Source organism: Habropoda laboriosa, unplaced genomic scaffold (assembly GCF_001263275.1).
Source record: "Habropoda laboriosa isolate 0110345459 unplaced genomic scaffold, ASM126327v1 scaffold697, whole genome shotgun sequence".
In the NCBI taxonomy this organism is placed as follows: Eukaryota; Metazoa; Arthropoda; class Insecta; order Hymenoptera; family Apidae; genus Habropoda; species Habropoda laboriosa.
Window position 1 is genome coordinate 520,434 of NW_017100842.1, and position 12,836 is coordinate 533,269.

Here is a 12,836-nt window from a genome sequence, read left to right on the forward strand (position 1 = left end):
CTCTAAAAAAGTCACTTCCATATTTACATACTCTACTTTGAAGCACCTTGTATTATTAAAAATACACATATACATAATAATACACGACTGGTTCAATCAACAAAATTATACACCAAGTTTAATTATTGGTTTTAGAAAGTTATTACAGAAACATATACGTACATACGTAGTTAAATTAATATGCCAGGAAAGATTGGTTATTGTTTCGCTGGTGTTTGAGAATTAATCGCAGATGAACGTGCGCTCATCAAGCGTGTAATTAACGGAGCATATTAACACGTTGACTGCCAACCGCGAGATAACTCGTGGTTGGCAGTTTGCTGGTAGAAGTTATATCCTATTAGGAGACGCCCGACTACGAGATAATTCGAAAGCATTTTTTTGCAAAAAAACAATTAAAATTAAAGTCATAATATAAAAATTAATGTGTTTGTTTAATTCTATGCATGACGGCGTTGCTGAAGTTCGTAAGTTCACGGCTTCGTTGTGATTTCGAACAAGTTTACGACGTTCTGACGGATTCGTTTGACGGATTCTTGGTTACGTTGAATTTTCACGCTGCACGTGAGAACGCGGAAACTGTAGAAATGGTAAACTTTAATTCTGCGAAAGGAAAAATTGTGTAAAAAAGGAATTCTTCGTTTTCTTCTGAATTAGATAAGGAACTGCAAAAAAAAAAGATGAATTTAGTATTGTATCAGTGAGTAAAATGTAGTAGAAATAGAAGACGGAATATTTGTTAAGAGAAAAAGGTAAAAAATGTGGGCGTAGAAAAATGGCAGGATACCATTGGTAAAGACCTTGAAAATGACATTTATCTCGTAGAACAAAGAGAGTAATTTTGTCATTATCGCGCTGATCCGCTGCAATGATCTCGTTTGCAACACTAAATTAGATGACGTCGACTGCTAGCCCGATAATAGGCGAAACAATGATGGTTTTCGGTAAATATCAAGAAAACCAGTTCGTTCTGAAATAAATTAATATTTTTTTACTTATTGTAATACAATGGATTTCTGCAGAATTAATTTTTTCTTTCAGATATAACGATTTGAAGTAAATTTTGTCTAATTTTCTTATTTTAAAGTCTTTTACGTGATTGAAAATTTTTATCTCGATTTAGAATTATTTGTGTTCCAAAATACACTTGAAATGAGAAAATATGAGGTTAAGGAAAAGAAAAAGTGAAAAGGAGACAAATTTTTTTCATGAAAATGCTCCTTCCTTTATTATACTGTATCAGCGTTCGTTGCTTGTCAGAAGGAATTTAATTAGCTACAGAAATGATTTGTTTGAAGTAAAGGAATAATTTTTTCTGAAATTACCTGTAAAATTTGCAAAAAGCTTTGCAGATAGTTCAGTAAGATACGAAAGATGGCGACACCATACGCCGAATAGGACTACTGTATAGTGTTCGAAAAGAGACAAGTAAAATTCAAAACTCATATTCTTTTTCAATTTAGTTTGAAAGTTACACTGTGATATAGACTGTCATTATTTAAGATGTTTTTTTTTAAATTCACTCTTGTTTTTTATGTAGTCAGATATTATATCTTCACATGGTGAATCTGAGTACAGAACCTCGTCTGTGATTTGAACATAACATTATTTTGTCACATTGAAATTAAAACAGTTTTAATTTTTCCATAGAATGTTGTTTCATAAAACGTGGAAGATCGATACTAGGTATTAATTATAAAAACGACCGATTTAGAAAATGTCCTTTATAGCTTCCGTGAAAAAACAAACAATTCGTTGATATACAGTTTGTATATGATTATTCGTTTACCCGATTTCCCCGATTTCTTTAATACGTTCTTAAGATTATTTGAAAAAAAAAATCCGCGATTAAATGGGGATTTACAAAAACGTGAACGTTGCACCGAGACTTATTTTGCAATTGCATCGAAATATTGTAACATGGAGACGCATTCCAGAGGTCACTATGGCCATCTCGTGATCTAAAACTAAAACTAAAAGTTGACGATTGAAATGCTCGTCGGTCGATGCACAAATAAATGCACTTTTACATTCGTTGCACAGATAGCAGCTCCAGAGGCTTTGAGTCAGTTTATTCTGTGAATTCCACTTTTAATACGTAAATCCAGTGTTGTCTGTGATGTAAGCATGTTCGTTAAGACTTGATAAACCGCACAATAATTTATCGCAATTTGCAGTGAAATACAAACGTCACAATCCATCGGTATAATCACAGTTGAAATAGTATACAAATAATCTCGTTTTCATGAATTATGCAAAATGATATTTTGAATATATTTCAATACTTCTAAAGTATCTACAGATCAAAAAAATCTCTTTTCTTTGAAATACTTCAGAATTTTGACAAGGTCAAGTGTTATTACGCAATGATTCTTAAACCATGCATGCATTCTTTGCATGAACGTGTCATTTAACTCTGACAGTCACGTGGTGAGATTAAGACGATCCATAAATCAACGTATCGACACCAGCTACCGAAAGATTGTTAGAGGAATACTTACCAGCATCTTATTATTAGTTGCCTGAGTTTCCTTCGCAATGACGGACTATTTTTAATCCGAACAATTATTTAACGAGTAATAAAGCTTTACATTTTCTCGGCCGTGCAAACAATTGACGAAAGAACAGTATATGCCGTCCTTACGAAAAGGAGGCTAACATTTATTTCATCTCAACTGGTGAAACAGGTTTCGAACGGTAAATAAATTACGAATCTGATTATCCCAGAACACTATACAGTGTGCATATACATTCGTCGCATTTTCTAACTGTTGCACTCAGTATCGAACGATTGCTTGTAACGCGAGTCGCAAGCTTCTACATAACCTTTAATTGCTTAACAAAGCCGATCACACTTTTCTCGCAATATCGGCCGATATCAACCAATCGGTATTATCGTACACGTAACTATGGCTGCCAAAGTTCATAGAAACCCCGTTGAAACAAACAAAACGTGCAACTCCGATGACGTAAATCGTTCACCAAATTAAGACATTTTTCTTATCGTGCACTTTGATTGAATCGAGTGAAATCTATCCGCGAAGCGTAATCTACGTTGTAATTTCCTTCCTGTTAATGGTAAGACTAATCGACTAAATTTCGTTAGAGAAAGTGAATATTTCACTTCGTCATCTCAACAGAAACAAATAGTAGAGGTGCTTGTAATCTTTCGGGAATGAACTCTCTTGCGCGTTGGTATTTAAAGCCTGCGGGGAAAATCCAAGATTATCATCAATTCAGGATCCAAACGATCCTTGTTTCTCTTGCTTGCGGATAAATAAGATGTAGACGTGACCCTGGCAAAAATCATTACCCCTTCCATCCTTGTTCTCCCTTTGTTGTAGACGCCAGCAACGCACTACCAAGGAAATAGAAGAGCAAGGAAGTGGTCTTCAAGAAGCATGCGAATGACGAACACACGCGAACGAGATTTTGTGCTCCTGGTATTTCCATGATTCTCGTGGACATCTTATTATGCTCAGACGATAACGGCGTTTCTTTATCGATGGAAAGTTTAGAAACACAAACAGAAATTAGATCTTGCAGACTGTGAAAAATCGTAATTTTTCCATAATCTTTGCAACTCATGTTCAACTCTATTTCTTTACGTTATCGAGTAAAAATCTTAGTTTTTTTTTTTCCATTTTAAAAGAACTCATTTCTCGGAAGGAAATACGGAAAGCAGTGCAATTTTATCGACGTGCGCCACTTGCCTCGTGGTATTGCAAAAAAGATTCATTTTTGTAGAGATGTAATTTTCATCGAAGAAAGTTGCATAAAGTAAATATTGATACGATTGAAGAAGGTCGTGAACTATGCTCGTGATAAAACCTTTGAAAGAATTTATCTTTTGTTTGAAGAATGAATCTTATTGAATTAAACGCATTATCTTTTCTGTTATTCTTTTTTACAATGAACACTCGGTTTAACCTCGACACGTTATAGCGTTTTCTTTGTGTCGAGCATGGAGCAAAAAAAATTAAAACGGAATATTCTATACAAAATGGCGTATTATGTCAGTCCAAAACCGCAATACAATACGAACATGTTCTACACAGTGATAAGTAGGAAAACACGGAAAATGGCAATTACTTGAAAACAAAAGATTTATAGTTTTGCGTGGCGTGTTAACCAGAAACTCAATATACGTTTATTATGACATCACCTAACCTTCTGTAATGTAATTAACAAAACCCAAGAAGATATTTCGTTTTATTTAAAGCATTCAATTAAATAAATTTTAAAAAAATATTTTCATACAATCGAAACAACAATAACCCCATATGCAAAACTGTCGAAATAAAAGTCCTGCAATGCCGAAGTGCGTCTGATAAATTTCTTTGTAGTACGAATTTTTCGTCTTCGAACTGAATTCGTTAGACAAGTACACAGTACTGTTAGTTTCATTTCTTTCTGGGTCGAGATGTTCTTAGCAAAGTTATTGGTTAGCGTGTCAAGCAAGATTTCACGAGAATTCAGTTCATCGATGTAAAGAGAAATTAGTACTTTATAAGAAAGGCGCTGGTGACGACGTCAGGTGCGTTTTCCCCCGTTATAAAAATTCACATCCTAAAAAAAGATGCGTAGTCGCGTCAGGGGAACCGGCTTCGGGAAGTTGTAGCGATTTCCCACCGATGTGTGACTCGACCGGTTTGTGGTGGGGAAGCTGGTATCTGCGGATTTATATACAACAGGCATCATCGCTGTGAACACATTAGTTTGGAGGAGTGAAATTGAACAGTCACTTTGGCTGTTTTCACCGAGAGACATCATACGAGAAAATTGTGTAATTTGTTGGAGAGTTTTGAATAAAACAGCACGATGGTAAGTAAAGTTTACTGTTAAGTTAGGAAACGTAGTTAGTGAAATCAGTCATTCTGTATTAATTTATAAACACTTGCTCTGATAAATAAAATAGTGTTTCTTGTTGTTGTTTCGTTTGGAAGATAAATTAATCGAGAAGAAAAATATTCGTTTATCTCGTTCAAAATTTCAGTGATAAAGGTTACTTGTGATAAATGCAATTGAATTTGTATTATAAAATTAACGTTTAATTAATAATTTTTATTTTTTAAATTTATCGTTACAGATGAAATACTTGGTAGTTTTGTTCAGCATTTTCATGTTGACGCAGTCACAAAGGCCACCTTACGCTGGAAGTAGCAAACCTTATCCCGCCGTCCTTCCACAGTACCTAGACGAACAACAAGCAGCATTTGCTGCTAGTGCCTCTGTAGCAGGAACTACTGGATCAGTTGTAAATAGACTGGACGCGAGCAACAGCAATCTACCGATATCGGGACCTGCAATGACCACAACATCAACATCAACAATTCCTCCAGATTTACCAATTGACGCATTGGGAGATATTAATTTGGTAAACAGAATCAAAACGTGGCCGAGGGATAAACAACCATTCTGGTTCATCAACTGGCAACAAATTCAAGAACATCGTGGTGATACGCGAAACAAGGATATACCGACCGAAACACAATCATACGTCACAGGATAAAAATGAACAGTGTTTGGATATTATGTCATTTTCACAATTTAATTCGAGACGAGACACACTGCCGTAACACGTTTACTAGTCAAATTAAATAATTTTTTCATTCCTTAATTTTTGTTTGAGATAATCACAACCTATGGTATAACTACTCTTATCGACACAGGATTTAATAATCTGATAAGTTACGATAAATTACAGTAAGAATGTATTAATTTCGAATCGGTGCCGGTTTAATGACTGTAGAAACAAAAGAATGATTATTATTTTATGTAAGGCATGTGAAGAACGTTTGATTTTATTCTTAAACGGCGCGTCTTTTACGAAGAATAAAGAGATATTAATTGAACGAGGTAAGTTCGAGTGTACTCGAAAAACTCTTTAAATTTCCAATCCACCTGCTGAGCAAGCCACCGATCGCCAATAAGATATCAGGACGAGCGGAGACGGGACAGAAATCCAAGCGTCCGATTGGATCGCGCGAGTTGCGCACGAGTAGTTGACTATACGCCGATGACGTCACGGCAGTCCATCCAATGCAAGCGCTCGAATATCAGTAATAACCCTACGTGCGTGCCGTACGCCGAAGCGTGCTTACTCGTATTCGGGCGTGCAAACGCGAGAGAGAAGTGGTATAATAAACTCGGTCCGTGAAAGATGTTACCCGACAGGGACATGCCAGTTGAAATTTCCGCTCGATAGGGTTTTTTTTTGTCAAACGATAAGAAGGGAACACGCATCCTCTTTGCGAGCAAATGCATTCGAAGAGTTGGCGTGTTAAGAAAAAGGCAAGACTGTACGCGAGACCCGCCGTACCTGACAGTCCACGCGGCCCGGCCCCAAACACTTTCGCCTCGCTATATACACGAGAAATCGCATCGTGTTTCATTCACAACGCGAGCGCCACTGGCAATGTCGGGAAGTGACAGCCCAACATTCTTTCACGGCCAGCCCTGGTCCAGCTGGATCGAAAGAATTGGACGAGACAAGCCGTTGAGTAAGTGCGCTGAATCTCATCGAAATGTTCGTTCGTTTGCTGTCGCTGCTTTGAACCGCGACAACGGCGAGCGTCTAGCTAGCGTGTACCTAACCTCAACTTCGATGCTCCTTTGTCCGTCGACTTGACACAGGGTATCAATTAGGGCCCGTCGCACGCATTTATTTAATACCGTCTGTCAACAATTGTCTAACGCGCTTCACGACTGACATAATCTCGGAACATTACGCGTATTTTATCAGCCCTTTTCACTGACAATTATGTAATTCGTAGCGAAACCGACTGTGAAATACGGAGCGTCGAGAACGTTAGCTTTCGGTGCATCATAGATTCGCTGAATTTCGCGAAAAATGATCGCGACCGAACGCTCTAAGTTCGATAGGCCTTTGCTCGAATAATATATGTACACTTGTATTTTTATATTTTGTGCTCTCTCTCTTATAAGATTTCTGTTTAAAAGATTATGCATGTACCAAATGTAAACATAATAAAAGTTGTTTACCCAGAAGTTTGTGTTTTTTATTTCACATTACTGCTTAGAAACTGATGGAAATGAATGAAAAAAGGTTTTTTAAGGACAAGATTCAATAGATATGAGACTAATAATATCGTATGACTTGTAATTGTAATCTGTTTTTAACATTGTAATTATAACAGTAACACAATGAACTTGAACTTTATTCTTAGGTATAAGATCAGTCATTATAAGGAATTATCACTTTCTTTTCAAATGTTCATTCTCTAAATGTGTACAAATTCTGTACATTGTATATATTTGAATGATTTACTATTGAAATGTCCTTGTATTATACATTGGCTATTTTACCATGTGTTCCATAAGAGAATTCGGTTTGTTTTAGGCGATGAAGAACCAGATGCTCAACTATCCAGCTCAGTTACACGGCTTTCAGCAGAGGGTAAATAGTATTTCTTAATCTGCAACCTGTATTATTTTAATTCAACAAAATGAACATACCTTTTCATTGGTGTTATGCTGACTCTATTCTAACAAAATCATTTTTGTTTCAGATATTGATTTATATGGATTTTGTCCTGAAAGAGATACTTTTTACACGGTAGTGTGCGAAACTTGTCACGCCATAGTGAAACCACAGGCTCTTATTCAACATATGGGTATGTCACACTATCAAACTATTATCATTTTCTTCAGTTACAGTTCATTTATTTTAAAGAAACAATTTCATTACAAACACATCTCACAAAACCATATCAAAGAATGCAAGAAACATAAACATGACCTACATAACTTATTTCCAAACATTCAAATACTACTTTCCTTACAAAAGAAAAAAAAAAAAAAAAAAATCAGAACATAAACCAAACATATTTCTGGGTCAACCAATACCTGCAACTTCTTATCAGCACTATCTATAAATCAATATTAATATTTTGCCACAGAAAGTCGCCATCCTTCAGGCACGGTCAATTTTCCACCTCCGTCCACTCCAGTCGTAAAGCCTCCCGTGAAAACACCTTATTGCAAGGTATCGAAGCTGAAAAAGACACAGTCCTCGCCGCAGATCACGACCAGTGGGACCAGCAAGATCAATCACACCAGCGTGAAAAGAAACACCGAACAACCAACCATCTCAACGAGCTTATCCTCCGCCTCGATACCGATCTCTTCGTCACCTAGGTCACCTCTCGAGTCGTTACCATCCACGGTACAAACACCAAACTCCAGTGGATCGGTGGTGACTTCAAGTCCTGTAAAAAGTCCTGGAACAGCAGCGGGTCAACCTCGTCGGAAGAGGCTTAAAACCGATCGATCGTTGCTCAAAGACCGCGAGTACGACCCAGACCGTCACTGTGGCGTGTGGAACGAGGAGACAGGGAAACCTTGTACCAGGTCGCTCACGTGCAAGGCTCACACGGTCTCGTTGCGTCGGACGGTCATCGGTCGGAGTAAAACCTTCGACAAGCTCCTCGCGGAGCATCGTGCCTCGAAGGAGATCCCGAACAGGCCGACGAAAGTGACCGTGACCGGCACGGTGACCGTATCCTCTGCAAACTCCAGTCTCAACCCCTTAACACCCACCACCCCCACCTTGACAGTCGAAACTGAAGCACCAAGCTCGCCACCCGTTCTGTCGTTGCCAGACACCTATCCACTGCCAAAGGTAAGGGACATCGTATCGATATGTAGTCCCACTGTACATATTTTTTTTTTTTTTTTCACCTTTCCTTCCTGTATCTAGTGTATACCCTTGTTCGTAGGAGTGTGACGACCTTTCGTGTTTCTACGTCCTGTTGTTTCGTTCTTCTGTCATCATTCTATTTTTTTTTTTGTTTAAACAAGTTTGCATCATTGTGGTTTTCATGGGATTTCACGGTGGACGGTGCATTGTTGCGAGAGGATTTTTGGAGCGGTTTACTGTTGATTTTGCTTTTTGTTTTTTTTTTACTAGAAATGAAAGTTGTTCTATGAGTTTGATAGAAGTTGGTGTACCGAAGACGATCATTGGGAATTTTGTGATCGTATGTCATTCAAGAATTTCGATTTTTTTTTTTTTTGTCAATCGAGAAAAAATATAGTGAAGTTGAATTTTTTCTTTTTCTGATACATTCTTCTGTGATAGTGTCTTTTTATGAAGTGACATAGATGGCCTGGTATTGTCGATATCTTACTACCTGTATCGTGTACAGTGAAACTTTCATTTCTCATGTATTTGTCTGGTGAAGCACGCCGAAATTAAGATGGAACAATTCGCCTTTTTTTTTTTCTCCATCTCTCTTCATCTCGTACGCATTTTTTTTTTTCTCGCATTTCATCTTGTGAGCAGAGCTAATCACCAAGAGGAACGAAACGTTTACCGCAACCGTGGCGTAATTACCAGAGCAAACATTCAGCTGGCATTCAGAGTCTTTAGAATAGTTTACTTTATTGTCTATGGCTTTGAAACGCTTCGTGTAAGAGAATTCGAAAACTTTCTTCGAACGCTTTGTCATTTCGCATAGAATTCCCAAGCGTCCTTAAGAAATGTACGAATTCTGTTTGGCGACGGTGACAACCGCTCTATTCACCGTATCAACCAATGACAATCTCTTACGTGTTACTTAGAGAAACATCGAATCGATCGCTTACACGTAGCTACGATAGTAATTAGACTTGGGTGAATAACAGGTGGTATATTCAATAGCCAATTTCGTTATAGACGTCGATCAAAATTCAACTCGTCGAGGATTGTTTAGGTATCAGGTATCAGTCGATACCCCGAACAACATCACTTTGCTTTCGTAGATCTCTTAAGACGCTTTTACTACGGAACATAGCGTAATTAGAAAAATTAAAAAAAAGCAAAAAAGATCCAAGAAGAAAGAAAGGAAATTAGTAAATGTCGCTGACAAACATGGATCGATCCGCGAGCCAGACGAGTCAGCCGCGACGCAAAGTAGCTCGCAAAGCAGGGTGTCGGTTGATACCTGTTTTCTGTTTTTGTTATTGCAGGCTGTTGATTTGCTTTATCGGTGTCTGGCCCCGCATGGCTCCACTAAACCTGTAAGGCATGGTTTCTTTTGGGCAATTAAACGCCAACACACTTCTTACGGATTCTACGATTCTTATTGCGAGTCGCCAACGCTTCTCTTTTTTAGACCAAGCTCGAAGAAGACTTCGCCAACGAGGAACTGAGGAGCCTGGAGTCGTCGCTGGTGAACTCGACCGGTTCAACACAGTCTAGTTCTATGATGGCCCCGATTTCCGTGGTGTTGCCGTCACTGTCACCGTTACCAGCGAACAACGAGGAGTCATCTTCGTCGGTTGCAGCGTTGATACCGAGCACAGCGTCGCCAGCTATACCGGTACCAGCAACACTGCCAGCCACATGTACCCAACCGTCGTTGGTAACGACGGTACTAGAGGCTGAAACACCGATCGACATCGATCCAGAAGCAGCTATGACCATCTATTCACCTGTATACAAGGATAAATCGCAGTTGGTTGTACAACTACCACGTTCCAACAATATCGCCCATTCGCCGTTGTCTTCGAGGAGTTACCAACAAGTACAAGCCTCTATGCCGAGCTTGATATTCGAGCCTATGGAACAGCTGGAACAGCTGGAACAGTTGGAACAATTGGAGCAACAACACCCTACACAGATCAACGGGAAGAGACTGAATCACGCGGCTCACACGAGTCCTGTGTCACAACGACAGTCGAAGAGGACCAAACACGACTACCATCAGCAAGATCTGTCGGCAACGGCGATACAGGTCGAGGCAACAACCACATCCTCGCCTTATCCTCATTTCGGGGACATATCATGGTCGAACTGTCACCCGGAGCCACTCGCCGTTAGCCGGTGGCTTCGTATTTCGTCCAGCCGTAAGCAGTACAACTTTAATATTCACTGACATAAGACCCCACCCACTCCAGGCTGAGGACCGTGCGCCACCGGCGTTTGTCTACCTCCTCTTTTTTTCGAGATCCTTTTTTTCATGGTCATCCTCGTCGTCGCCGTCGTCGATGGTCTAGGTCTGAAGCCTGTTGAGAAGGGGACAAGTCTTGATGTGCGGTGAAAGGGAGAACTTGATATGTGATGATGAGCATGCGCACGGTGGATAGGAAGAAATTTAAAACAAACAAACAAAACATAATAATAATAATAATAATAATAATGAAAGAACAAAAAAAAAAAACGCGTGAGAAGAAAGACAAAGATATTCTCACGAAAGGAACATGGGATATTCTCGTTTACCCCGCGTGGCAATTGAGATAACGACGATGTGTTGTGTGTACTTTGCATGTTTCTTCTGTCTGTGTGCCGGTACATCTACTTCAGACGGAACGTTCGAACAGCAAAACAACGTTAAAACAACGGTCATCGTCTTTTTCTACAGTCAAGCTCGTTTTGCGCCACTGTTTCCAACAGTGAGACGACGATCGTTTCCCTTGCAAAGCACACCACCACCACCACCACCACCATCAAAGGTTCGTAGGCAGGCTAATCGCATTATTGGATCGTTCACTTTGGGGGATGTGTGTACGCGAGGGGTTGGAAGAAACGGGATTTCGCGAACAGAAACAGAAGCACGTTTTCTCCACTGATCATATTACTCTCTTGTGTCTCCCTTTTTTTTTCTCTCTTATTTTCTTTCGTTTAACGTTTCTTCCTTTTTTTTTTTTTTTTTTTTTTACACAGAGAGATTTACGAACATTCCTCGGAAAAAACCGGTCATCGTGTTAGCGGCGGCACCCCCTTTAGAATTCGTTCTCTGGAAAAGTCTCGTGAAAGAAAGAAAGAAAGAAAAATAAACACTAAGTAGTAGGTTTTCAACGATGCTTCTGTTCTGTGTGTTATATATATATATATTTTGTCACAGAAGAGCGTACATATAACCGAATCACCGAGTGAAGCGACAATAGTAAACGCTTAGCCCCCCTTTCAAGTATTATATTGGCAGTAGGTATAGGTTTTTAGGGACATCGACTGAGATATACACAGTTTCTTTTTCCACGAGGAATTTTTTTACCGAGATCGTTTGCAACGTCGATTTTTGCTGGAATCAAATTCAGCGATAGGTTCTCAATTCTGGTTGCTGCAATTCACGGCGATTCATACTTGTTGCGCCTACGCGGTTCGTAGGTGTAGAAGCAAAACGGAAAGAACGAGAGAGAGAGAGAGAGAGGATTAAGGAAGAACGAAAAAACGAACGCGTTCGGAACAAGTCAGGTTTGCGCTTGCCCGTGGAGATCGATGTTTTCCACGAAGAGGGAAGCGACGAATGAAACGACATCGAATTTAGACGATTATCCCGTGTGTGTGTGTGTGTGTGTGTATGTATGCGTGCGTGTGCAAAGGATAGAGAAAGGAATCAGAGAGAATTTGGTGAAGTTGAACGAATGAGACCAGCCAACAAACGAAATCGACACAAAAAGGAAAAAAACCATACATTGTACAGGACGTTCAACGACGTTTCAATAGAGAAAAGAAAACAAGGATAAAAGAGAAAGAACTAAGCTATGATAAAAAAAAAAAAAAGTAAGTAGTTCATTTTTCGGAAGATAGGCATATTTTGCGAAACACCAGCCACGAATCTGTTCTTTTTTTTTTCTCTCTTGTTTTCTGTTGTTCTTCCTTTGTAAATACGAAACAATCACCCGTCAGAGGGAGAGAGAGAGATTATCGCGACGCTGTTCTCTTGTAAATACGCCTGAGTGAGAATAATCGAAGGAATAATTAATTTAGATAGCTGTCGCGAACACACACGGAGCGTGGCCGAATAATAATCGAAAATGTCTTCTGCGCGGTAGAAACTTCCGAATTATTTTCCCAATTTAGATTTCGGTCCGCGTACGGGGAAAGCTCT

At 39.2% G+C, this 12,836-nt stretch overlaps 2 protein-coding genes across 2 annotated transcripts; both read left to right on the top strand.

The window, feature by feature from the left end:
- The first annotated feature begins 4,723 nt into the window (after positions 1-4,723).
- On the top strand, positions 4,724-6,307 carry LOC108577326. The gene is made up of 2 exons (XM_017940467.1): positions 4,724-4,824; positions 5,090-6,307. The coding sequence occupies exons 1-2, from the start codon at positions 4,822-4,824 to the stop codon at positions 5,510-5,512; spliced, it is 426 nt and encodes a 141-aa protein (XP_017795956.1). The 5' UTR covers positions 4,724-4,821; the 3' UTR covers positions 5,513-6,307.
- Positions 6,308-6,396: 89 nt separating this feature from the next.
- Positions 6,397-10,889, top strand: LOC108577325 (ataxin-7-like protein 1). Its single transcript, XM_017940466.1, has 6 exons — positions 6,397-6,503; positions 7,364-7,420; positions 7,533-7,637; positions 7,923-8,644; positions 9,973-10,023; positions 10,119-10,889. Exons 1-6 carry the CDS (start codon positions 6,419-6,421, stop codon positions 10,878-10,880), a joined length of 1,782 nt encoding a protein of 593 aa, XP_017795955.1. The 5' UTR covers positions 6,397-6,418; the 3' UTR covers positions 10,881-10,889.
- The last annotated feature ends 1,947 nt before the right edge of the window (positions 10,890-12,836 follow it).